At 40.3% G+C, this 27,671-nt stretch overlaps 1 protein-coding gene across 9 annotated transcripts in view; it reads left to right on the plus strand.

Moving 5' to 3' along the window:
- Positions 1-27,671, plus strand: part of LOC308197816 (uncharacterized protein) — a 355,008-nt gene that overhangs the window by 13,672 nt on the left and 313,665 nt on the right. For 5 of the 9 annotated variants that reach the window (XR_013953305.1, XR_013953306.1, XR_013953307.1 and 2 more), the window contains one exon: positions 107-3,660. Coding sequence is in view for 1 of the 9 variants with exons in the window: in XM_080598893.1 (XP_080455019.1) it covers positions 20,898-20,996; positions 26,090-26,162 (172 nt within the window). In the remaining 8 variants the exon portion in view is untranslated. Of the gene's footprint in view, positions 1-106; positions 3,661-20,897; positions 20,997-26,089; positions 26,163-27,671 lie in introns of those variants that run through there. The other 4 variants (XR_013953302.1, XR_013953303.1, XR_013953304.1 and 1 more) reach the window with 2 other exon arrangements.

Consider the following 27,671-nt stretch of genomic DNA (forward strand, 5'->3'; position numbering starts at 1 on the left):
TTTTTCTTCTTTTAAAATTTTTAAATGTTCTGTGAATTAGACACTACTCTAAAAGAAAGATCAAAGATTGAAATACTTCTTGATTGTCTTTTTTTTTTTTTCCCAGACCAGTGTGTACTGCTCTTGAGTAGAAACATGTGGTGGGATGGTATGAATGAAGCAGAAGACAGCTGACAAAAAAGAAGATGGGTTGGAAAAATTGTATAATAGTTAGGCACTCATAAAAACCTCAGACAAATTGCTGCAATTCTATCCCCTCATCAGCAAGTGGTATAGACAGTAGAAATACCATTGGAAATGGTCCCTGTGCTCATCTACTTGGATCATGGGGCATGAGACTGGACCCAGGAATGTTTTGAGTAGTTGGGAGAACTGGGAGCCAAGGCTCTTTAGAGGAGCAAGCTGCTGATTTCCAGTGACTTGGGAACTTAGCTGGGTCTGTGCGAGTCCTGCCTTGCATTGAAGCAGACAGCCATTGATCAGCTGGTCAACAAGAGGAAGCTGCTGTTTGAAGGAATACTTCCAGGTTCCCTGGCTTTAGTCTGACCTAAAAAAAAAAAAACAGTGAGACTGTCATTAACAAGTGGGATGCTGCATGCTGTTTCAAGAACTTGTTTTACTTTAAGTCTGAGGTCACATTTTCAGTTCTTCTTGAGTTCTAACAAATTTTGTCTAAGAACTTGCATTTTAGAACTGTTTTTATATATTTAGACAGGACATGTTACAGAACTGGTAGCTGAGTGATCAAGTTTGTGCATTTATTTATTTATTTATTTTCTTAACTATAGAAGTCAGAATTGCTCCACTTCATCCTCTTCCTGATCTCTCCTTGGAGTCTTACTGTCTTTTGTGAGATGAAATACAACTTTCAGGGGCTTTGTGGGGCTCAAGCTACCTATCTTTAATTATCTATATCCCGCTTACATTAAATAACCAATTTGAATTTATAATTAGGGAGAAAAATAGAAATCATGATCAAATGCAAAAACAAAACAATGCATGTTTTGCATTTCATTGTCTGTTTTCTTAAAATTTTTGAAACTGTTCCTCCTGAAGATGTTGACTGGCATCTCCTGTGTCTTTAGAAGAGCTGGATTTTGATGGTGGGTGGGAAAACAAAATTTTATCTTGATCTGCAAAAGGGTAGAGTGGTGAATACACTAAAGTGAATAAACTAGCATTTACAAAACTTGCAGAGAGCACTTCAAATTGCTCAAACTTCCTTCCATGATGTGTTTGTGATATGGTCTCTTCTCTTCAGTGCCTTTGCTTGGAAAGATGTAGTAGATTCCAGCATAAATTAAATCTCTATATGAAAATATTAGTGTGAAAATTAAGGATCAAAACTTGTCAGAATTGAACTGTGACTGACGTTGTCATACTTTTAACAGCTAGTAACATACTGGATTATTCACATTTAAATACAGAATATTGTAAATACAGTGTTTAAAATACCTAGCGAAGTTTTGGGGAAGATTTAAGTAGATGTCAGGTGTTAGATGCTCCTGGGTGGTGACATTTTCTTGGTTTTTAATCTCTCCTAGCATCAGTGTTGCTTTAGTATGGTTTCTGGAATCAGTGATTTTTATTCCAAATCATCAGAATTTCACCAGCTATATGGAATAAAAAGCATTTGCTCTAATGAAAAGGGTGGGTTTAATTGGAATGTTTGCCTTCTATTTCTAGAAGATGAGTGCTATGCTGGGGGGGCAGTTCTCCACCAGAAGAAATATTAGATAGCATTACTCTTTATTTTCAGAATCTAAGTGTGTTGTTGTTGCTGCATAATGGCCAGTAATTAAACGAACTATACAAAATGACATGGGCTGGTTGTAGCTCCATCAATTGTGTAGCTGTTATTCCATGAATAATTTCTGGTTGCATTGCTTTAAAAGTTGTCAGAGACAAAAACTGAGCTGGGCCAGGCAGTGAATGTGCTGTAAGTGTGCTTCACTGCTTTATGATTGCGTGTGCTTGAGAAAGTAACAATAGACAATTTTGAATCAAGTTTTGGCAAGGAGCTTTGCGGTCCAAACATTTCCTGTTTTTCTTTACCAAAAATGGTACATAAATTATATGCTTTTTTATTCTGCTCTTCCTTCATTGTTTTTTAGTCTGTTTTTATACAAGTGTCCATGTAAACCGCGTAATGTGTACACGTGTAGCATAGAAGTGATACGAATATCCTAGGCTCCTGCTGGTAAAAGGAGTTATTGGACATCGTGTTGGAAACAGTGCATATAAAAGCACATAATCCCACAGCTTTTACAGCAGCTTTGTTATAGCATATTCACCTATACACACTTGAAAGAGGTCAAGTGAGCTGGTGCAGGTATAAATGATACATGAATGTAGAAATGGACTCTAAAGAGTAGAGCTATTGCAATGAAACTGCACAAAGCAACATAATATGCTGGAGAGAAGGCTCTTGGGCTGAGTGATACTCTTTCACTTTTCTCTTAGCAAAGGGTTTTGACTTGTATCTTCATGGAGAATTTAATTAGGGTGTCTGAAGAGGTGGTTAATTCCAGCCTCTCACCTTCTTGAGGACTGCAACACAAGTTCTGACTTCCTTTTACACATACATACAGGTTTGTGTGATAAGCAGATACCTGAAATAAGGGTTCAGTTCATGTTGATGCCATATTTGATGAGGGAGGATCTGAGCTGTGACTGGTGTTGGTACAAGCCGTAGGTGGAGAGGGTGTTTGAGACTTGTTTGCTGCTTTGCAGTTCAAGAGTCCCAGTCCTACACTCTACCAGTTTTTGTGAAAGGAAAAAAGCATGGAAACTTTTGGCTTAACAGATGTCACAAATATGAACACTCCTCTCATAAAGAAATAATTTTAAACCTAAATATGGAACCTGGAACTTGAAAGTGAGCCAGTAGCAAAGTGATGCATGAGAATGTGGGATTATTTAGAACATGATGTCCTGGGATTAAGGGCAACGGACAGTGTCCCTGTGGGCTGTAAGAGGCAGCGAATTTAAGAGCCTTCTGAGCTGACAGAAAGGCTGCTGTGGGATCCCATACGCCTCTGCTGAGTGTGTGTAGAAATGAGGTGGGTAGAAATTGACCATAATTCAAAATAATGGCCAGCAGCAGCAGGCTTCTAGCTTTCTGCTGATGAAGTTTGGGGCACCACGTTGCTTCAGTACTAGGGCTGTTCTTTTGTGATTTTTGTCTTGATGGATTTTTCTATGGCTGGAAACAGCAATAAGGGGTGCTTGTTTGTCAAGTTACTTTTATTAATTTCTTTTGACCTCTTAAAGCACGTAGAAGTGTTCTTATCAAATGTTTGTTTGTGCAGTTGAGTCTTTTCCATTGTCTTCATCTTGCTTTATAAAACCTGATGAGTCCATTTAAGACTTCCCTGTAACCTTGTTATGTTGCAAAGATCAGGCACTTCAGTCTTAGGTGGGATCAGCCCAGATGAGTCTGAAGACTCTGTCTCTGCTTGACTTGAAGAGAAATATGGCAGCAGCTGTCGTTGCTGTGTTTTTGTATCTGAGGATGGATTGTATGAAGTAGTTGCTGTGAGGTAGAAAAATGTACCTTTTTAATGAGTCTAGACAATGTCTTTGAGTAGACTGAAGCATCACATAATCCACTGACTCTTTGTGGTGACTGCCAATAAGAGTGACGATGAATTCTAAATGTCTGTGATTTTGTGAAATGGATACCTTCTTGCTAGCAACTAGAATGAGATCATCAGCTTATTTTCTTCGGCTTTCTAATAGTAACAGCTAAAGGTCAGTACTGAGCTGGATTATGTTTGAATCATTCATGATCTAATGCTTTGTATCCAATTACCAATCTTCAGAGCAATCTTTTCCATGCAATTCAGAATTATTCAGATTTTTGGAAATGTTGCAATTGAATGCTTATGCCACTTCCAAAAAATGCAGCGGTAAAAAGATTATTTTTTTATTCTGTGTAGAAGGATTCTTACAGTTCTATTTAGAATCCTGAAAGCCATGGCTCTAACCAAATTAATAATCGCTTTTAATTTTTCTAAGTGCCTGAAAAAATGGACTGTGTCCCCTATGCAACCTCTGCTGCAGGAACTCTTTGAGAGGGAAGTTGAAAGTCCTGGGAAGTAATAAGAAATGCTTTAAGGATCCTTAGTAAGTCAAGTAGGGGTCGTTGTCCCGTCCCGCCCCCCCCCCCAAAAAAAAAAAAAAAAAAAAAGAAAATAAACAGAACCCTCAAACTGATACCTGTATCTTATTTTTTTCCTAAAGGGTCAAAAGTTAATCCTTGCTTAGTTGCTCTGTGGCTAGAAGTCTCTGAAAGGTGTGGGCAGTGATAATATAAAACAAAAAGATGTTACATCAACCCAAAACTCAGAAATTAAGGAAAAGAATGGTTTAGGATAACTGTAAGGAAATAGTCCCTCATATTGCTGTCTGTAGCAGATATTAAAACTGATGTGTGAGATCTTTGGGGTAGCGACACCTTAATTTGGAAACAGCAGCGAGCGACGTGGGGAATACTGTGGTGTTCAGGGAAACTGATCAGTTTCCAAGCACATCTGATGTGGATAGGAGAAACCAGTGTAGATGGTGGAGCAGCTTCTTTCTGTGGATTTCGGAAACCTTCTTACTGCTTTCCAAGGACATCTGCTCATGCCTGATGTGCAGCCACTATTACAATCTTTTGCCCTAATAGAGCTGATTTGGAGTACTCTTATGTTTTGCTGGTGAAATGCTTTTTCAAAAAAAAACAACACTCATTTGGATTACATGTTGACAGTAACCATGAAGTAACAGTAAAGAGGTTTAAAACATGAATATTTTTAACTGCAGATAATTACTTGAAACTTCTAAAAGCTAAACTGCATCAGAAGATGTAATCAAACATTTGAAAAATGAAACTCTCCCATATCAGATGAGAAGTATCCACTAGTCTTGGGGTTAGGATACTACACTGATTCATAAGGAAGTGCAGCCATTAAGCCTGCAACTGTTGTCTGCTTCTTGGTGCTGAATCGTGCTGTGCTGAGACTGAGCAGTAGATTGGACTTGATCTCCAGGGGTCCCTTCCCACTTTGAGCAGTCTGTGATTCTATGGCTGCCAAATACAGAGACTGTCTGCTTGTCCTTTCGCAGAATTTAATAAGCAAATGAATGCATGTCTCAGATCCCAACCCTCAAATACAAATTTATCAGGCATACCTTTATTTTGAGATATTTTGGTAAGAATAAATCTCTTCTGTGCCTGTCATCTTGCCCGTAAATTCTCCAGTGGTCCTCAGTCCTGCTTCACTAAATAAATTTGTAGACCAATTATTTTAGGGGTCTCTTAAACCTAAGTGATTATTAGAAGAGGATGACCAGAAGTTCACAAGGGATCAACTTTATCACCTAGTACTATGGGTTGCTTTTAAACTGCTATAAATTGGTTGGACATCTTGTTCCAGCAGCTATTGCTGTTGGGTTGTCAGTAGGCTTCTATAATAATAAATGTCAGAAGTGAAATCCTGGTGCGTTGCTTTCTCGGGAGTAGCTTTGTTGTAGTCCAAAAACTCATCAGCAATGTCCAAGGACTTGAACTGCATTTTGCCAGAAGATGTCAGCCTTGTTTATGTAATGGATGCAAGAAATACAAAGGCTGTAACCTTCCCACAGGTGTGCTGTGTCTCTCCTAATCTCACTAAATTTCCTCTGGTGCTCTGTAAAAGAAAATGCTCCTGTGAAGCTTTGTCTTTGGGCTGACATGCACTGGAAAATTACTGCAGGCACTGGCCTAGATGTCACTCACAGTGCTACTTCTTTGTGCTGCTTCGAACAGCAAGTGCAAGCGAGCTGACAGGCTGCCTGGATAAGTGGCCTCATACAGTCCTAACAAGGAGCTAATAAGCAGAGACAAAAATCTGTTTTATGTGTACCGATCTGTTGTCTGTCACTAGTCACCTTTTAATAGTGGTAATTTAAGGGAAATCAAGCCATTCCTCCCAAGCACCTGCAGTTAGCAAATGTCTCATAAAGCAAAGGCAGAAACACAAAGGATTTTTTTTTCCAGGAGCGAAATTGATGCTAACAGTCAAATTCCTCTTTAAGGAGGCTAAAAGTTCTCTGAATGCTTGTCGGATTGGGTAACAGGGAAGCTGGTATTCGTGTGAGAAAGATCTTATGTAAATTTGCCTAGTGGGGGGGGTTAGTCACTACAAACATTGTGTCTCTGAAAATGTTCACTTTTGGTTGCCCAATGAATGTGGGATAGCTTAATATAAATTTTTCATAGGAGGTAAAATAGCTTCTTCCCCCTGAAAACACCTCTGCCTGTGCATGCTCGTTTTCTCTTCCTCTCGTTTGATCCTGCCTGTGATAGTAACCTGAAGGTCACTTGCCAGCAGCAGGGTTCATCTCTTTGATCTTGGCGTTTTCTTGTAACAATGGATTCAGAGGGGTGGCTGTCAGTTCATGGCAGGCTGAACAAAATGGATATGTACCACGTATTGTGGCAAAAAATGGAGCTACGAAAGCATCTATTGACCTCGGAGTTGAGTAGGTTGTGTATTTTATGACCTATGCAATCATTAGCTTTAAAAATGCATTATGATATGAAGAGGCACTTGAGCATATTAACCACTAAGCCTGAGGTTCTTGTACAATGTCCTGTAGCCCTCCGGATGTACACGAGTGGTTCAGGAGAGCAGTAGTTGTTGCATGCCTGCATTTGGAGAATGAGGAGATGCCATGTTGAGGGAAAACACAGCACATGAAAAAAATTGCGGTGCACTTTTTTTATTTTCTTAAGAAGCTGTCTGGTCATAAATGCCTAAAACTCAGATTTAGTTTCTGGTTATTTCTATAACTTCCAGACTATAAATGTTTCGATGACTCGGAGGGAAGGGAGGGAGAGGGGGAAGAAAGTCAGAGCCTCTTGCTGCTATTTTTTTCTCCTGACTGATGTTACTGAGGGAGTGTGCAGAGGCCTGGGAAGCTGGTTAAAATGAATTAAAATGCAGCCTAAGCTCCCTAAAGGGAAGCGGGAGAGTGTTTTCTCAAACACGCTAGTACAAAAACAACAAACTGCAGTAAGGAGACAGTGAAGGCAGATTCTGTGGTAACTCTGCTCTGCAGTTCAAGTCGGAAGCTCTTGGGTTTCATTTTAGGCACTCCAGAGCTGTGGGCACAGTACCATGAGCAGGGGAGAAGAGGAAAAGACACAACTTCTTGACTGCTTGTTTACTTTTTTTCCCCTTGCTCCTAAACTTATGTTCTGTTGGATACAAGACAGTAAGAGAAGCTTGCTGGTTGGGAAGTCTATGCTGAGCCTGCATTAGAAAAGTTTTCATGTTCTGCCTACGTGACTAAAACCACCTTAGAGCATATTCACCATAGGATTGGGATAACTTCATTTGTGCTAGGCATCCTGCTGGTCAAGTTACTGAAGAAAAAAGCCATATAACCAATAAGAACAGAAAGGAAGATATTAACAAAATGGATATGTCTTTCAGAAGCTCTGTGGGGATTTTCAGTGTAGTTATAGCATTTTTGTATAAAGGATGTCATTTGAGGATGATGGTCTCGTCGAAAGTTTCTTTAATTTCAACTCAGGGTTTAAAACTAGGAAATTTAGGAGGGTTGGGAAACTTGTCACCCACAATTTTTGTCATTTCCTCTGCTAGCAAAGTACGGTTCCCAAAATATATAAGTTCAGCCTGGATTGCTTTTGTTGCTGCCCCCACATGAGAGGATTATATTGCATCTGATTTTCTGCAGATGACTTGTTGCTTTTGATCATGTGGCCATGATTACATTTTACCTCTTCTTTTTGCTATTTCCATCTGACTATTGCTTAAAGGATCCAAGGGCTCCTCTGTGTGTCCGTATGACTTAAGGCCCAGTATTTTGTAGTGGTATTCCTTTTAAAGGGCGAGTGAAAGAGCAATTGTGCAGATACTGTTAAGGTTCTGCTACCACTTGAGATGTGAGGTGATGCTGCCTCTGAATTTCACCCATCTTGTATTCGAACACTTTCAGTTGAAAATTATTGCCCATAAAAAGAACCGCAGGGACTACATGCCTTGCAGTTCTTATGTTGCTTCCTGCTGTATGCTGTTTTGCAAAGTGTGCTGTATAACAGATGAACTGTCCTTAAATTCTAACAATCAACGCAATACGTGCTGGTTGCTGTGTTGGTTGTCTTCACCGGTGTAAACATGAATGAGGTTTGTCTTAGGAAAAAGGATAGGTTTGCTGTAATGGATTAGGTGGCTGAGCCTCTGTCAGGTCACCATGTCTCCCACCATAGGCAATATCTCACAGGGTGATGACACAAGGCAGGTCCTTTAAGCCATTCAGCAGTCTGAATGCATCCTTCTCTTATCATCTGAACAGAAAATGGGAGTAGAGAGCAAGGAGAAGCCAATCAGATTTAGTAATAAGCAAAAATCTCATCTTGAGAAACATGATGGTGAGAAGTCCTTGTACCTGACACCAGAGAAAAGCTTTTTTTGGTGGTATCAGAGATTCACTTGAACAACTTTTATTTTATTGTACCCTACAGCTACACTGTACTTTAGACTGCACTTTATGATAACTTTGGGAAAATTTCAAACTGCTGATTTTTTTCACTCATATTTGTAACATTAACTGAAAGTGAATTGTTCTTTTTTTTTTTTTTTGGCATTTGCATCTCATTGGTAAACTTTTCCCATTTGTCTCAATTACATTCTCTACTGAATTTTTTTGGTAGAGGAAAAGGATTATGGAGCCCCTGTAGCATAATTCTGACTGGTAAAGGTGTTGCTGGGATCTGTGAAGAGAACTTGCAGTGTGCTGTAGCTGAACCCCAGCAGGCAGCTCAGCACCACATGGCAGCTCACTCATTCTCCTTGGCTCAGACAGGGGAGAGCATTGGAGAAGTGTGAACTCATGAGATCAAGACAGTTTACTGGGCAAAGCAAAACCAGGAATTAAGCTACTGCCAGGAAAGCAGGGCCTATCATGTGTAACAGTGCATTGGGAAGACAAACACCATCACTTGGAACATCCCCCACTCTTTCATCTGGCTGGTATCGCTGAGCACAACGCCCTGTGGTACGGGACATCTTTTGGGCAGCTGGGGCCAGCTGTCCCAACTCCTGGTGCACCCCCAGCCTCCTCACTGGCAGGGCAACATGAGGAGCAGGAGAGTCATGGGCTCTGCGCATGCACTGCTCTGCAATAATAAAAAGATGGGTTTTCATCAGCAATCTAAAACACAGCACTGTATGAGCCTCTATAGAGAAAATTTACCGTGTCCCAGCCAAAGCCATGATACAGTACAGTTTTCAGAAAGGGATCTTGAATGGAATTAGTTCATGCAGTATAATAAATCTTGTTGGAAAGATCATCTCTGTATGAGGTTAACACAGGTATCATTGGGTTTGGCCCAGGAATATAAGCATCATCTTGGAGTAAATAAAATTGCAGAGAAGTACTGTTTTCACTAGAGAGGATTTGAAAAAGGACTGAGATTTAGTTGGGCTTTAGGTCACTAGTGTAATTTAGCTTTCCATTCTGATATTGCGGTCTTCCTCAGCAAACGTAGTGTTGGCTGAACAGCAAGAAATTGCTTCAAAAACTGCATTTTATTTAAAGCATTAGAAGGGAAGATAATGATTAAAAAATGCTTGAAATAATGCTGTTAGCGTGGATGGTTCAACTATGCACATGTCCAGCAGCCTTCCAGGACATATCACTGAATGGATGGGAACTGGAAAGAAGTTGGTTTGCTGCCATGGAAATAAATGAAGATGCCAGTTTCCTTTTTAGTCAGTTGTAGCAATTCTACTTCTTTTGATTCATTTCACTTTGTCCTTCACAGTTCTGTTGCTGTCATTGGGAATAAAAATCTCAGGGACAAACGTTCCATGGTTGTACCTTGTGTTTTTTTCATGGAGACTTAAGTTAAACTTGCAAAAAAGGTAAAGCTTGAACTTCTTAACTTGCCTTTAGACTCTGTGGTTACTGTAGGTTGTTGTTAGAATTTCTTAAACAGAAAAACACACACCACAAAGGATGAAATTAAAAAAAAAATTAGACAGTTGGAGTAACACCATAATAGCTTTGCTGAACTTGGAAGGAATAACAGGAGCTGGGAAGTTGGCTCAAAGAATGTACAAGAAATTGAGTGTATTTTCTGTAGATATATTTAGATGTATTTTAGATGTATTTATTCTGTAGATGTAGACCTCCACCAAGAAAGACAGAAGGGTGATCGTTGTAGGCAACTCACTTCTCAGGGGAACAGAGGGCCCTATTTGTCGACCTGACCCTACCCGTAGGGAAGTCTGCTGCCTCCCTGGGGCCAGGGTCAGGGATGTTGCCAGAAAGCTTCCCAATCTGGTTCGCCCCTCTGACTACTACCCGCTTTTGATAGTCCAGGCTGGCAGTGATGATATTGAAGAGAGAAGCCTGAAGGCTATCAAATGGGACTTTAGGGGACTGGGACGGTTAGTGGATGGAGTGGGAGTACAGGTGGTGTTTTTGTCTATCCCTGCAGTGGCAGGGAGGGGTACCGAGAGGACACGAAAAGCCCACCTGATTAACACGTGGCTCAGAGGCTGGTGCCAACACAGAAATTTTGGGTTTTTTGACCATGGGACGCTTTACTTGGCACCCGGCCTGGTGGCCGCAGACGGGTCCCTATCTCAAAGGGGAAAACGGATCCTAGCCCAGGAGCTGGCAGGGCTCATTGAGAGGGCTTTAAACTAGGAAAGAAGGGGGATGGGGCTGAAATTAGGCTTGTTGGAGCTGTACCGGGGGAGCAATGGCAAAGCTGGGGAAGAAGGCACTGGCCCAACCGAAGTGCATCTACACTGATGCATGCAGCATGGGTAACAAACAAGAGGAGCTGGAAGCCATCGTGCAGCAGGCAGGCTATGACTTGGCTGCCATCACGGAAACGTGGTGGGACCATTCTCATGACTGGAGTGCTGCAATGTCTGGCTATAGGCTCTTCAGAAGGGACAGGCAGCACAGAAGGGGTGGTGGTGTGGCTCTCTATATTAGAGAGTGTTTTGATGTTGAGGAACTTGAGGCTGGGAATGATAAGGTTGAGTCTCTATGGGTTAGGATCAGAGGGAAGGCCAACAAGACAAGCATCCTGGTGGGGGTCTGTTATGGACCACCAAACCAGGATGAGGAGACTGATGAGGAGTTCTACAGGCAGCTGGCAGAAGCCGCGAAATCGTCAGCGCTTGTTCTCGTGGGGGACTTCAACTTCCCAGACGTATCCTGGAAGCACAATACAGCCCAGAGAAAGCAGTCTAAGAGGTTTCTGGAGAGCATGGAAGATAGCTTCCTGACGCAGCTGGTTAGAGAGCCTACCAGGGGAGATACCCCGCTAGACCTTCTGTTCACAAACAGTGACGGACTGGTGGGAGATGTGGTGGTCGGGAGCTGTCTTGGGCAGAGTGACCACGAAATGGTTCAGTTTTCTATTCTTGGCGAAGTCAGGAAAGGGAGCAGTAAAACTGCTGTCTTGGACTTCCGGAGAGCTGACTTTGAGCTGTTCAGGACACTGGTTGGCAGAGTCCCTTGGGAAGTGGTTCTGAAGGGCAAAGGAGTCCAGGAAGTCTGGGCACTCTTCAAGAAGGAAATCTTAGTGGCTCAGGAGCGGTCTGTCCCCACGTGCCCAAAGACGAGCCGGCGCGGAACTAGAGCGGCCTGGTTGAGCAGAGAGTTGTGGCTCGAGCTTAGGAGAAAAAGGAGGGTTTATAATCTTTGGAAAAGAGGGCGGGCTACTCAAGAGGACTATAAGGATGTTGCGAGGCTGTGCAGGGACAAAATTAGAAAGGCCAAAGCTCATCTGGAGCTCAATCTGGCTACTGCCGTTAAAGATAACAAAAAATGTTTTTACAAATACATCAACACAAAAAGGAGGACTAAGGAGAATCTCCATCCTTTACTGGATGCAGGGGGAAACTTAGTTACAAAAGATGAGGAAAAGGCTGAGGTGCTCAATGCCTTCTTTGCCTCAGTCTTTAGTGGCGAGACCAGTTGTTCTCTGGATACCCAGTACCCTGAGCTGGTGGAAGGGGATGGGGAGCAGGATGTGGCCCTCACAATCCACGAGGAAATGGTTGGTGATCTGCTACAGCACTTAGATGTACGCAAGTCGATGGGGCCGGATGGGATCCACCCAAGGGTACTGAGCAAACTGGCGGAGGAGCTGGCCAAGCCGCTTTCCATCATTTATTGGCAATCCTGGCTATCAGGAGAGGTCCCAGTCGACTGGCGGCTAGCAAACGTGACGCCCCTCTACAACAAGGGCCGGAGGGTAGACCCGGGGAACTATAGGCCTGTTAGTTTGACCTCAGTGCCAGGGAAGCTCATGGAGCAGATTATCTTGAGTGTCATCATGCGGCACTTGCAGGGCAACCAGGCGATCAGGCCCAGTCAGCATGGGTTTATGAAAGGCAGGTCCTGCTTGATGAACCTGATCTCCTTCTATGACCAAGTGACGCGCTTGGTGGATGAGGGGAAGGCTGTGGATGTGATCCGTTGACACCGTTTCCCGCAACATTCTCCTCAAGAAACTGGCTGCTCGGGGCTTGGACTGGCGTACGCTTTGTTGGGTTAAAAACTGGCTGGATGGCCGGGCCCAAAGAGTTGTGGTGAATGGAGCCAAATCCAGGTGGAGGCCGGTTACTAGTGGAGTCCCCCAGGGCTCAGTGCTGGGGCCAGTCCTCTTTAATATCTTTATCGGTGACCTGGATGAGGGGATCGAGTGCACCCTCAGTAAGTTTGCAGATGACACCAAGTTAGGTGCGTGTGTCGATCTGCTCGAGGGAAGGAAGGCTCTGCAGGAGGATCTGGATAGGCTGGAGCGATGGGCTGAGGCCAACTGTATGAAGTTCAACAAGGCCAAGTGCCGGATCCTGCAGCTGGGGCACAACAACCCCAAGCAGCGCTACAGGCTGGGAGATGAGTGGTTGGAAAGCTGCCTGGCTGAGAAGGACCTGGGAGTACTGGTTGATAGTCGGCTGAATATGAGCCAGCAGTGTGCTCACGTGGCCAAGAAGGCCAACAGCATCCTGGCTTGTATAAGGAGCAGTGTGGCCAGCAGGTCTAGGGAAGTGATTGTCCCCCTTTACTCGGCTCTGGTGAGGCCGCACCTTGAGTACTGTGTTCAGTTTTGGGCCCCTCGCTACAAGAAGGGCATGGAGGTGCTCGAGAGAGTCCAGAGAAGGGCAACGAAGCTGGTGAGGGGTCTGGAGAACAAGTCTTATGAGGAGTGGCTGAGGAAGCTGGGGTTGTTTAGCCTGGAGAAGAGGAGGCTCAGGGGAGACCTCATCGCTCTCTATAGGTACCTTAAAGGAGGCTGTAGCGAGGTGGGGGTTGGTCTATTCTCCCACGTGCCTGGTGACAGGACGAGGGAAAATGGGCTAAAGTTGTGCCAGGGGAGGTTTAGGTTGGATATTGGGAAGAACTTCTTTACTGGAAGTGTTGTTAGGCATTGGAATGGGCTGCCCAGGGAGGTGGTTGAGTTGCCATCCCTGGAGGTCTTCAAAAGACGTTTAGGTGTAGCCCTTAGTGATATGGTTTAGTGGAGGTCTTGTTAGTGTTAGGTCAGAGGTTGGACTAGATGATCTTGGAGGTCTCTTCCAACCTAGACGATTCTGTGATTCTGTGATTTACAAAAGTAAAAATGTGCTGAAGTTGTTTTATACTGGTTAAATAACCTCTAATGAATAACTTCTTCACTCATTTTTCTATCTTGTTCAATGGTAGTTTTTATTTTTTTAAACCTTGAATGTGTTTGAATTTTGAATGTGTTTGTTACCTTGAAATTTTTAACCAAGCTTCTGTGAATATCTTGTGACCTGGAGCTTATTGTGAGCAGTTGGCTCATACTGTTCCTTATGCAATACTCAGGCTGTTTTGATTAAAAATGTCATATGGCGCGTCTATCTTTGCTTATGTAACTGTCACCTGAAACCTGATTCTGCAAATTGCTGTCTGCAGCATCAGTAGATTTCCACTAGCGGAAAGGTACTTTAATCAAGTTGACGACAATGCATCATATCAGACATGACTTGGTACAATGCTCAACAATTGCAGACCTTTGAATACTTAATACATACTATAATATATTTAAAACAGTTTTTCCACTGGAGCTGGTAGGAACATGCCTGCTTTCTAGCTCAATGTGAAAAATACAGGTCTTTAACCAAGAAAAGAGTTTTAGCATAAATGCTACTTCAGTGCAATATCAGACAGCAGCTCATGGCTTGATATTTGCTCCCTCATAAGATTGGGTGCATGTTTAGTAATGCATTGCAAAGCATCTATCAGTGTGTATCCCTCATCCTACCATATTGTAAAAAGAAAAACCCGTGCCCACCCCACATTACTGAAGTTTCAGTGTCTTGCATAAACTTCAAGAGGTGAGTCATGTAAATTACATGACCTAAAATGTACCAAATTTAAGAGTACTCTCCAGTTTGTCTGGGCTGTCCTTTTTCAGACAGTTTCACTTGAATTTCTTGACCCAAAAAAAAAAAAACCACAAAAAAAACCACACCCAAACAAATTTATGAAGAGAAGACAATACTCAAACTGGCCAATAAGCCTTAATTCCTTCCTGCTTTTTCGTTGATCATCAATGGTTGGTCTAACTACTAGCCACAATCTCTTCTGCTACTAAGCAGATTTCTGAGAACATCTTCAGAAAGTAAATCCTTTCAAGGTGAAAATCTTCCCAGGATGAGTTATGTCACAGCTAATGGAACAGACAGCTGAGAAGTCAGTAAATCTTCAACAAAATGGTCCAGATTTACATCTCTGAAATAATCTGGAGGGACACAAGCCATGCAGGTTGCTTTTTTTTTTTTTTTTTTCTCCACAGGTGAAACAGAGTTGTAGCAATTAGTCTGACAAATTGTTTTGCTTTTCTTATCGCCACTTCTGATGTCTTTAAAACTGAAGTGATGCAAGATGCTAAGAGAGGGCACAATGTTTCCTCTCAGCTTTGTTAAAAGTTTGTTACTCTTACAGAAAAAATAACACATACAGCCTTATTTTAGTTGGTTCGATTTTAGCGTAAAGTGTCCTGTAGTAGTTCTTAACTAAGAGTGTATTCAAATTCTTCAGTTACTCTTTGTACTGTAGAAAAAAAAATTAAGTGTGTGATAGGACTATTAAATTATGCCTAACCTAGATCCTCTCCTTTTAATCCAATTTTTGTCTTGTTTAACAATGATCCTCAGTATTGTTTCCAATAATTCTCTTCCCTATAGAAGAGTGTTCTCGACATCAGAATAAAACATTCAGCATCCATGTTTAGGTATACACTTCCAATTATTTCCTGTGATAACCACACTCAGCTCACAAGGCATACTAATGGTATATGTTTTTTCCATGCGTTTCATGAAGACCTGTGCTTTATGGCAACGAGTTACCCAGTTGAGCTCAATAGTTGCAATAGAATGACCAAATGAAAAATGTGGCCAAAATTACTTCAAGTTGGGATGGTTATGTCATCAAATGAATAACATATAACATTTCCATATATATCTAACACGTTGACAGCTCGTCAGCTTTTTTAATATGGATCTAATGAAATCAGTAAGACACAGCTGGCTTACAGCAGGAGGTTTAATGGCCAGATTCTGTCTATCAAAATTACTATGACTTGTCACTACTACTATCCGTTTACTTTTTACAATACATATAAACTAAAGTGGCTGCTATCACTCTGAATGCTATAAAAAAGAAATGTGACTTGGCAGGTCTAAGCATTTGTTGCTCTAAAATAGTGGAAATAGGTTTAACTTCTATTACAAATTTAATGACTACACAAATATTGGGCAAAGGGAAACTTAGCAGTCTTTTTTTTTTAATCTGTTCCCGACTTTCCTTTAAAGAAAATCTAATCAAGGAAGAGTGAGCTTGCTGCTTATTTAGAGTTACGCAGATGAAGACATCCTTTGTCATTAGAAAATGAATTCCTGCCTATCGTTGACTTGCTCACATATTCTTGCAATGTTTTGGATATGCATTATTTAGGCAGCTTTTTTGGAATACAGCCATTGTCACTGAGAGCTCCTCTTCCATATCCTTTTTAGGCTGATAGGTTCTGGTTCTGACGCACTAGCTTTTTTGCCCTTATGCTGTTTTTGGTATGACTAAGCCAGCCTCTGGCTGTGCAATTAACCTTCTTGATGAAGGTTATCTGTCCCCAGTTCAGGAAAACGGGTTATTGTGATCCAGTTACTAGCAGTAAGCTCGATGGTTTACCCCGTTTTGGTAAGGCCATCTTGTCTTGAGAGCTTAGGGAAATAATCCATGTAACTTTTGTTACTATGAAGACTGGAGCCTTTTTGTGGAAACATTTCAACCATGTTTGAAATAAGATTTGCTAATCTCAGATGCTGAAGGTATTAGGGGCAGCTGTTGCTGTATATTGATGTAGGTTGCACCAAACCAGGCAAACTGTATGTGGGGTGTTCATCCCATTGTGTGTGTGTTTTATTAGTGAACTGGATTTCTGGAAAAACGAAGTAGCTTCCATGAAAACAGATTCAGCAGCTTGAGAATCTTTTACTTCTTTCAGCTTCAGTAGGATGTGCCAGAAGCCCTTATGAAGGGCTGAGGTATAAACTGGTTTTACTTTTATGTAGATAACCAATACTTTTCAAATACAGAATTTCGGAGAACTGGTTCTGTCTTAGGAGAATTTGTCATTTTGCAGCAGCTGGCAGAAATTTTAGAAGGGGTGTTGTATTAAAATGCAATGTATAGCCCTGTAAAGGAGAGATTCCTGTTAAATCTGAAGAATGGCTTCCCACATTTATGGAGAATAATTTAAGTTAGTGACCTGACAATGATTTATGCACATTAAAGAGAAAGCAGAGGTTTATTAGGTAGCAGTAATATCATGTTATCTAGCAGCCAGCAGTAATGAGGTCAAAACTAATTTGTCATTATCATTTGCTCATTTCTTTTATTTTTTTTTTGTAAATGAGCCTTCTGTAGCAAAAATAGGTTAAACCATTTGTGCTGGCATTAGATACTTCAGTGTTATATAGTTTTATCCTTGGTTTGTTGGGTTATTGTTTTCTCCCTACCTCTGGCAACTTTTGTTGTAGGGAAGCACTTTGTTAATTTTGAAACATAGAATAAGTATACAAACATTTGGAATAGAGAGTCTTATTTCTCACCTTTCAGAATTACAGTAAAAATAATCTTAAATCTTAAAAAATCTTATATCTTTATTTTTTTAAAAATACTTTTTTTTTTTTTTTTTGGCAACACATTATTTAATTGAAAAGTCTTAGTATGTAGGTGCTTTTCCTAGTCCATGGGCTGTTACTCTTGAGCCAGGCAGGGGATGAATATACACCTTAGTTGTTTACATATCAGTATATTAATGATAATGAATTGTTTGTCACTGGTGCAACAGCTGTCACCATGGAAATGCTCACCAGAAATACCTAGCATTGAGCAGCTGCTCTCAAGCAAGATCAAATGCTGCTGCTCAGAAGTGGGCAATGCTTAAAAAGCTTCTGAGGACATTGTCTCTCCTGTCTGTTTCTCTCTTTTCTTGAGTTCTTCGGCTGTTTCAGGTGCTTATTTAAATCGGTGATTTTAAACCGTGTGGCAAGTGATGGATTTAAATCCCCTGTAAACTAAAGCTAAGTGCTAACTTCTCCGATAATGAAAGGAAGAAAGCATGTGTCAAGGCAGGTGAAAGGCAGGGGCAGTCTCAAATTGCTGGTGTCCACTAACAGAACTAGCCAGGGACAAAACATTCGTAATTTAAAATATTGAATTAGTTCTTAAAGCTTAAGGGGAAAACGCTTTCAGAGAGGGAAAGCCAGTCCCCAAGAAATGACAGTCATCAGAATGAATCACAGAGCCTGCATTTAAAAGCATTTTCTATTATAACAGTGCCACTCAGAAGAAACAGATTTCTGCCCTTTCTGGCAATATACCAATTACAGAGGAACAAGAAAATTAGAAGCAGAGAAAAATTAAAAGTTAATCACCTAACCAAAGACAAAATATTCTACAGCCATGCAGAGTTGCTAATGCCTCTATTTAAAATCCTTAAGGGGCTCTACTACTGATGATCCTTTACTTAAGGAGGATGGAGATATCAAGCAACAAGGGCGTGTAAAATGCTTATCAGTTAAGTCACATCTTATGCAGACAAGTCTGTGTGTGTTGGTTGCCTTGAGGGGTGGGCCAATGACTGGTACCCTTCAGAACCAACAGAGTTTTTGTGCTGTGGAGTTGTGGATGTGCAGATATACTTATCTAGGCTTTTCTGAAATGCCTTGGATTTTATAGGCTGTGACCTACCTTTTTTTTGACTAAAATAGCATATATTTTTTAATGCTGAGGCATATTTGATTTTAAACTGCACCTGGTATCCTAAATAATATTCACTTACATGAGATAAGAATTAATGTTTTGAGGAGGAATCTATGTAGAGTATACTGAAAATCCATTATTAACATACAATTATTCAATTGTTATGTCAAATTCTATACATATTTATATACATAAATACAGGTGGTAGAGCACCAGATGATCTATGCTGCTTTTCTGTGGAATGCCAAATACTATGATAATAGATATATATTAATTCTTGATTATTGTAAATAATAGTTTTAATGGTTAAGCTGCTTTGATGCTGGCTGGCTAACTTGTGCCTGTAAAATGGATGGAGCCCACTTTTGGAGGGCAATAGAGAGAGAATCTCAGAACTAGAAATTGATGGTATTGTTTTTTCCTCTAAACTGAGGAAGTAATTGACTGGAATTCTGAGGTAAGTACAAGTCAAAGCTTTGACAATAAAATTTCATCTCATTCTGAATAGTTGTCGGGAAGCAGGAAAGTTTGGGATACCTTGGCAAGTTTTGGGGTGTGTAGTAAGAAATGACATGAAATGCTTGTAAGATGCATCTTAAAATAAAGGGAACTAATGGTTCAATTAAACTACTAAATGTTCCCACTCACTTGAAAAGAACTGAAGCTTTTCCTATGTTTAAAGCCGACGTAAACCACAGGGAGGTGCTTGAACAGCATGTATGGTTTCTCATTGTGATTGTAATCAGATTATTCAATTAGGGTTTATTATCATGTGATTGTTTTATTTATTGTTACCTGATATCAGGGAGCTGAAACTGAGCCTTTGAAGCCTGCTGTATACAGAACATCTTTTGAAAAACTCAGACACTCAGTCTGAAGTACTATATAAAGTGTGTGTGTTCAACATCTCCTCAACAAATGTCTTCTGCAAATATCAAAGCAGTGTAAAAACAAAGTAGTGCTTTGTTTATGGGATGGCTTAGGCCAGATGATCTCATATTGCGGTATTGTTGTGTTGAGAATCCAAAACATAAATTATCTTTCGCATGTAAGAATAAGGACTGTTGGCTCTTAAGGCAGGGGAATGGTTTAGATGGAGTTGGAAGTAGCTAAGTGAAAGGTAAGTGCTGCAGAGCAGTAAATTAGTCTACCATCTGCAGAAGAGGGCAGTTGGCTTTGTCACCAGCTGTAGTTGATCATTAGTACCTGAGAACAGCGTCATCCTGAAGTTGCATCTGTGACACCACTTGGAAAGTGTTTGTGTGAAGTAGAAGAGAGGCAGGATGGACTTGATGAATTAGAAATGGCTTGCATTTAGCTAGAGGTGAGCAGATTTTACCGTGGCATGCAAGTCTAACATTACATACAGTGCTTAATTCTGGGACAATAATGGAATAATAAATAACCTGATTACAAGTAATTGCAAGTTACTTTTGAAGAGTTCTACAGAAGTCTTCTTTAGAAGCCATGCAAGGTAATAGTAGTCTAGCGCAGACCCTCATTTGTCTGTTTCGTGAGTGTCCTGTTAGATCAAATCTCATGATCTTACATCTGGATGACTGAGTCTTCTCATTGCCTGCCTTCTTGTTCCCCTTCCTTGAGGGTGTTGAGATGTTCCTAACCTCCTTAATTCGATCTCTTTGTCATGCTGAGCAGGCAGGAGCTGGCCCAGTCACTCGAAATCTCAGTGTTCTGGGACAGAGCAACTTGAAAAATGATAACTCAGCCTCAGCTTGCGTTTTCTTAGTGCCGTTTGATCCTGAAATTAAAATAAGAGCATACCTTTAGCTTTATTTTCCTGGTCATATGGCTTGATTAGCAAGAGATCAGATTTCCCTGTGTTATACTTCATAGTTGCACAGAAGTAAATTGGCCTTATAGTTGAACAATACAGAAGTGGCAGTGACTTGCATTACTGCCTCCAAGGGTTTCTCTTAGAATGTCCTACTGTGACTGCTCCAGTGAAGACACAGTTGTTATTCTTTGTAAGCCAGTGTTTTCTTTTTGAGGAATTTGTTTAATTACTCTTCCATAACAGATTCAATATCCTATTACAGTAACTGATTGGTGACTTTCAGTGTCTTTCTCTCATATTGAGGGTTAGTGAGCAAACAGGCCAAGGGTATTGGAAAAAAGATTTATGTTTGAATATAAAAATGTCATCAAGACCACTCTTTCTTGAATATCATATGAAAAAATCTGTAGGACTAGCACTGTTTAAAAGCAAACCAACAAATAAAAGCCACAAAAAAATCCTGGAATTAAGTTACAGGTAGATGTATTTGTAGATGTGAAGGAAATGAATATTTGGGAAAAGCAATGAATTTAACACAAGGAATATGACAACCTATTAGGTAGGCTGTGTGGGTGTGAGAAACATCAGTGCCATTGTTCATCAGTGGCTGAGGAAATTTAAGAAATAAGTGTCATCCCAGTCATACAGAAAATGGATTACAGGGTCAACTTTAGTTTCTCTTGAGTCTGGAATAGGCGTCATGTTTGGTAATGCATATATATATAGTAATATACCAAGCTCTGTTTATCAGCTCCTCAGCTACCTTCTTTCTTTTTCTGTTTAGGGATCAGGAACCTACAGTTGTGGACAAGTCTATGAAGCTAGAATTCTTCTAGCTACGCTCCCAGAAGGTTTTAAACTTTTCCAGCTATGCTCCCAGAAGGTAGGAAATGGAGACCTTAGTGTTGTTTGACTTTGGCCTAGGCAAGTAAAGGTCGGAAATGTGAACTCCATGATATAATATATGAGTGATATATGCACTATTTTTTTAAATTCAGTGCCTAATCAGTAAGTTAGGCATGACCCAGCAAGTTCTTAGAAATATAACGTATATACTTACATATATATATATATATGTATTATATTTATGTTTCATGGAATTGCTGAAAGGTAAGTATTGGTAGTGAGGTATAGTTTTATTATTGAGATCTGTTTTTTATACTGCCAGAAAGCATGCACTGTGGTTGAGAAATGTAAGTTATTGCATTTCTTTGCTGTCCAAGGGAAAATGTCTCTGCAAGAATTCCCTATACACAACAAATACTGCTGTTTCTGTTACTGATGATCTATGTTATTTTTCATGTGAAATCATCTCTAAGAAAAACAGACTCTACAGTAATTCAAAATGTACTACTTTTTTTGTATATTCACAGTAAGGAAGAAGGTATGTGCTAGGAATGATTTGTTTAATTTGCAAGCAAAACTTGTTAAAGGAGAATTTCTGGGTGAAATAGTGATTTAAAATGACTAGTCAGAAGTAGACAACTAGAGAAGAACTTGTTGGAGCAAGTCTTACTTGCATTAAATCTATTCTATTTATTTATTTTTATGTGGTTTCTGGCAAATATTTTGGTGTTTGTACAAGATGGTGACACATCTGAAGTCTCTTCAAAACAGTTAACCTGCCTCGTCAAAGAGTTGGAAGGAAGGATTGAGGTGATTTTTTCCATTAAATGTAGATCTGATAAAGAACAGTGGGTGGTACTTTGTGTATTTACATTTTTGATTGCTCAAGATATTTGCTGGTAGAAAGTAGACTAGAGAGCTCAGATGAAATGTTGTGGGAAAAGATCTTTTGTTGCCCAAAAGTGAGCATTAGGCATACTTTGTTTCTGTCTGTAATGGTGGCCTATAAATACATCAGCACGATGAGAGGAAGAAAGTAGACTAGTAAAACACTTGAAAGATGATTTGTTTATGTAACTTGCCCCTTGTTGTTTAGCTTTTGCAGGGAATGCACTTAAGCTGCGTTTTATGGAAGGATTCCAAAATCTTAGCAATATTGGAATAGCTTTATTGGCATGGGTTTTTTTTCAAGCTCTGCTGGGTTCTGTATCTTGGATTCAGTAATAATTATTTGAGTTCCATGTGGTATTTCTAGTGCAGAGCCTCCCTTATAGGAAATATTTGAAAAATTTTTTCATTTTACAATGAACATCAATTTCTAGCTATAAATTGATGTTGACTTCTGTGAGGACAGTACTTAGAGACTTCTGTATGTTACTTAGTTCAGCTAGCAAGTGAGTTTTGCTTTAGACTCAATTGCACTGATGACCATTTGTCATGATCATTTGAACATTTCACAAAACGATGTTCTGTTCTTGTTTTGTTGCTAATGGAAAACTTGCACTGTAGTTAAGCGACCCAGTTGGTTCTTGAATTTCTGTGGGCAGTCCTCTCTTAGCACTCTTCTGTGTTGCAATGAAGCTATGAAAGAAGCAACTATATACCCACCTTCAAAAAAAACAAACAACAAGAACAAAAAACCACAAAGAGTGGGATGGTGTTTCTAATAAGCTGAGGTCAAAGTGACATAGTTCGTATTATGTCATACCTGTTTGTCAGTGATAGCTTGGTACCTAGTACCGATAAACTGGATTCGAGTTACTTTTCCACTAAAATGCCTAGTCCCATTTTAAAAGTGATTAAGCATCCAGGAGCCCAAGTCAAAACTGAAGTAAGAACAAAGTTCCTTTGAGAATTAACTTCTTATAAATGGTGCTGAATTAAACATTTATATGCTTAGAAATATTCCCTTTTGATTTACTTGCGTCCTAAAAACTGTTTGCATTAAGCCACAGTTATTTGTGGCTTGTGCTCCCATATGGGAGTGGAGAGTTTGCTCACATTGGTTTAGTTGTATTGCATTTGATGAAAAAGTAGCTGGTGTTCATTTCCAGAACAATATGTATAAAATATTTGAAATGTCTTGCTGAAATTGTTTTTATTTATGTGCTGGGGAACCTTACAGTCTTGGTAACTGCATTTTCAAACTTTTTATTCTAAAGATAGATTCAAATGCTACTGCAATGAGTAGTTATCATGGAAGTTAATCCAACTCATTTCCTGCTTGCTTTTCTGTGTTTTCCTTTCCTGCTTGTGGTGGTGTTGTTGACACTGGAGGCAAATGGTTTACAGATAAAATAGAGGCTGCTGCACAAAGTGCTGCAGTGGGGAGATTCCAGGACAGATCTAGTTTGGAGACAACAGTTCTGCTGTTAACAAGCCCAAATAAAGTGCGTGACTCCTGCAATACAGCTGGAGATAGGTCTCTAATTATGTAGCTATTTTCCCAACAGTGATAACACTGGCAGTAGGGCTGCAGCACATTTTTGGTGTTCATTTCCTACCAGGGCATGTTTATGTTGGAGGCTGTGCACAAACTGCTGTGTGGACATCAAATTGTTCTATTGGCTTGAGGATTAATGAGGTTAAATTAGCTCGGTCATTTACTACACATTTTATTGAGGTTCAAGCTGTTCAGACAGTTGCAGTTAATCTAAGTAGCCCAGAGTGTTGCCAGTTAAATGCAAGTTACTCATCAGGGATCCAGATTTCATTATGGGAAGGAATAGGACAACTTTACTTGGTGATAAAGTTGAACTTGATGGGAATACTCTCTTCCCTGTGTAATTTAAGAGGTAAAACTGGGGAAAGATTCATTGAACAATAGCACAGTGTGAAGCCTTGATAATGGATTTAAGGGGATGTATTGCTCTTTTTATACCTGCTCTGTAAATGGAAATGTAGGTGATTAAAAGATGCCTTCAGGCCTTTGATTTGCATAAAATTTATCTCCCATTCATTAATGAAGAAAAGTTTAAATGTAAAGGGGAAAGTGGAGAGCTAAAAGGAGTATCTCTGCTTAAATACTAACCCTGCTGCGGTAGAGAAGTGCTGGGAAGGATGCCTGTTGTGTCCATTTCCTCAGCCCATGGGCTGTTGCATGCAGGTCTACAACAGAGGGGTTTTCCTTAAGCAGCTCCGCAGTCTGTCACTTATAAAATAAAGGTCTCTGCAGGTGCTACATACATTAAGAAATGGCCAGAAAGTCTCGAAACACTGAGACAGATACAATTAAGGAGGTCCTAAGGAAGAAAATCATGATGGTAATTTTACATGTGGAACAAACTAGGTTTTTCTTTTGGGTTGCAAAAGCTCAGTCTAACTTACAGGGTTTTTCATACCTGGCCATATAAATAGGTAAGGCTGTGGGTACTGTGGTAGACCTGCCGTATCACCAAAAGTAAGCATAGTTCATGTCTCAGTGTCACAGCTGCAGGGTTAGCTTACAGTTTTCATGATCTGGAAGGAGTCTGTATTTCTTACCCTCTGGTTCTCACAGTGCTGTCTAACTGGAAGGGTTATTACACTGTCACTGGGGGAGGAAATGCAAGTTTTCTGTGCTGCAAAATCTTGTCGTCATTCAGCTGTAGTAAAGGCATAGCTGTTGAGAACCAAGGGGAAAAATCATGTCTAACATCATTTAAGATACATAAGTAGTTACTAAATAATTGGCCTAAAACTAGTATCTGCCTCTAATCTCAGAACAAAAGTATTTGATTAAGACCATTTAAAAGCATTTAATCACAAAGCAATCTCTTTAAAAAAAAAAAAAAGAAGTCAAATGTTTTGCTTTATTGATGTACTCTCCTGGAAAAGTGCTCTCTCTTTAAAGACATAGGATGAAAATAAACCTTGAATTACTCATATTTTAGCTTATATTCATCTTACTGAGTGAAGCTATAGGGAATTTCCATTTAAGAGCTAACCTGATCTAATGTGTTGCAGCAAATAACCCAGGTAGCATACTGACAGTCCTTGCAAGGAAGGCAAATAAAGCACTTAAAGATTTGTACAAGTTAGTTACTTGGTGCTTAGACAGCAAGATACAGGGTAGCTTAGAGATATTCTTCCCTGTGCCAATAGCCAACACATCATTTAGGTGCTTTGAGGTCATCTAAAGTTGGGGTTAATGGGGACTAGTCCTGTCCTGCCTCTCCAAGCAGCACCCAATTTCATCCTAAGTTAACTAAATTTGTAACTGGGAGCCAGAATTTGAAGGAAACTGCATGGCCGTGAGTAATATACAGATACCTGCATATCTGTGTTTTCGAACTGTGTAAAACAATGCAGAGTGGAAGTGAGTTATTTGCTAAAACACATTGGTGGAATTAAGATAATTTCATTTTCTGGAGGATGCTTAGGAAACTGAAGTGCCATTGTACTCCCAGAGGTTTTCTAATAAAAGACAACATCAACAGGAAATATTTTCAAGTCAATTACTTGAACAAACACCCTAGTTTTTATTGGGCTACCAATCTAGATATACTTCTAATAGCTAGAAATCAAGATGTTGGAGCAGAGAACAGTAGCTGTAGTGAGTTTGTACAATATGAGTGCAGCAGGGTGGGAAGGGGTGCTCTCTTCCCTGGTGTAACAGAACAGAGGATCGCACCATGTCTGTCAACCTGCAATCGAGCTGGATGAAGGTGCTCTCCATCTGGATGCTTCATCAGAAATGGTCTCCTGAGCCTTACACTTGGTCTATATTAGCTATTGTATGGGGCCAAATCTGGTTAGTTATGCTATTGTCTGTAACCCTATATATTTCAGTAGGGCCAAACATTTCAACTGAGAAAGTTTTGGCTTGTTAGACGTGTGGTTAAAGTCTGACAGCTATGAAGACAGACCCTACAGCAGTCACGATTTTGGCTTTCGAATGAGTTTGAAAGTGTTGGGCTGTGCATTATGAAGTATTTTGTTCTGCGTAGTGTGGTGGCAACAAAGTCTGGAATACTGCTCTTTTGTCTTGTCTGGAGAAACTGTCCCATATTTAGCCTACTCTCAATAGTCGGGACAGCTTGTTTTTCATCTATTTGATGCAAGTTGAAAAATCTCAGGCTTTAGTTAAACTTTTAGTAGTTATTGCTTGCTGCCCTACTCCTGAGAGTTTCAGGATCTCTTCCCTTGCAGGGTTTAGTGGTCCAGACAACCATCTGTGGTGTGTCACAAGAGTCTCAAGTTGCTCTTTGGGAAAGCCTGCAAGGTATGCTCCTTTTGGCTTCATTTTAGATTGAAATGTTTCACTTCAGGTAGAATAGATTCTTCTCTCCTCAAATCTTTTCAGAAATGCTATTTCACAACTTTGCTGCTAAGTTTCTAAGTGAAGGTGCGCTATACATTTTTTTTTTGATACAAAAAATGAAACATGGGCTACAGAATGGGTTCATATATTGAGTTTCCTGAGCAGTGGGCTATTCTTTTCTAGATTCTCAGCTGCTGTAAAATGGCACAGTACTACAATTCATTGGAATTATGTTGGATATGTCATATTGACCCTTTGATTCTTTTAAGTGTGTATTTAGCTCTACAATGGAAATCCTCAATCCCAAATTTTTGTAAGCATCACTTGCTTTGGCACTCCTGTTTCCTATCTTTTTCGATCAATTTCTCTTCCTTTTGAAAGTTCAAGGAAAATCTCCACTTTCTTTTCTTCCCCTATTGCATATCTGCTCTTCTAGTTAAATGCATGTAAAACACAAAGCACTCAAGTTTGTGTTGTTTTTTCTCCTTGGGAGCTCTTCATTCAATTGGGAAAGCTGACGCAGCTGGTGACAGCCACAAAACAAGCACATGAGCAGGATCAGACAGTTCAGAAGAACTGAGCCGAGGAAGCAAGTTTCAGCACATGGCATCATTATGGAAATTGCTGTGTCAGTGAGACTGATGGGCTAAGAGGCAAGGTGTGCTGAAGACAATTTCTCTCATGGCCTAGCTTTTTTCATTTCTTGGGTGATGCTCACATTGAAGTTGCTCCGAGTTAGTCCTAACTCTTGTTTTCCAAACTGGATTGTATATGTGAGGTCTGCTCTAGTAAATCTTGAGGAATTCTTCTCTTACCTGCTGCACCTCATCAGTCTGGAGAGCATCTGCCCTAGAAAAAGCAGGGGAGCAGATGACCTACAGAAAAGAGCTACTGAAACAGCACAGAAGCTTCTTTTGAATTAAATGAGATTTTTCTGGGGTGGGGGAAAGTGATCCATTCAAACTAGAGCTGGTTTTCTGTGCCCTGTTTCAGTGACACTTCAAACAGGGACACCTCATGTCCCTCCCAATTCCAAACTCTCAAACATAGAATGAGGAATGAAGGGGAGAGAGCTTGGACCATGGAATGAGAAAAAAGCTCTATTGGAAGCTCAGGAATATTTCTGAAGCTTTCTTACAAGTTTCCAAAGTGGTTTAACAGCTGCATATTGATTTATCATGACTCTAAATGATTACTTTAATGCTTCTGAAGAGAAGTCAGAAGTACTTCTAGTTTTGCACAATGACCATGTTGGGGGAAATTTTTCCTCAATTTTTTGGTTTCTGTTCTAACTTTAGGGAGGTGGCCGTTTGTGTATATGAGTGGAGTATGTTGAAAGAACTCGATTTCAGTACAGTCTTGTGCTAAAGGTCATAATGTGCAATTCCCTGAAACATTTGGACATGGGGAGCACAACTATTGTCTCCCTAGTGTTTGAAGCCTGACAGAACTTTTCTGCACACGTTCCAA

The sequence above is a fragment of the Anser brachyrhynchus genome, assembly GCF_964034855.1.
Source record: "Anser brachyrhynchus genome assembly, chromosome: 7".
In the NCBI taxonomy this organism is placed as follows: Eukaryota; Metazoa; Chordata; class Aves; order Anseriformes; family Anatidae; genus Anser; species Anser brachyrhynchus.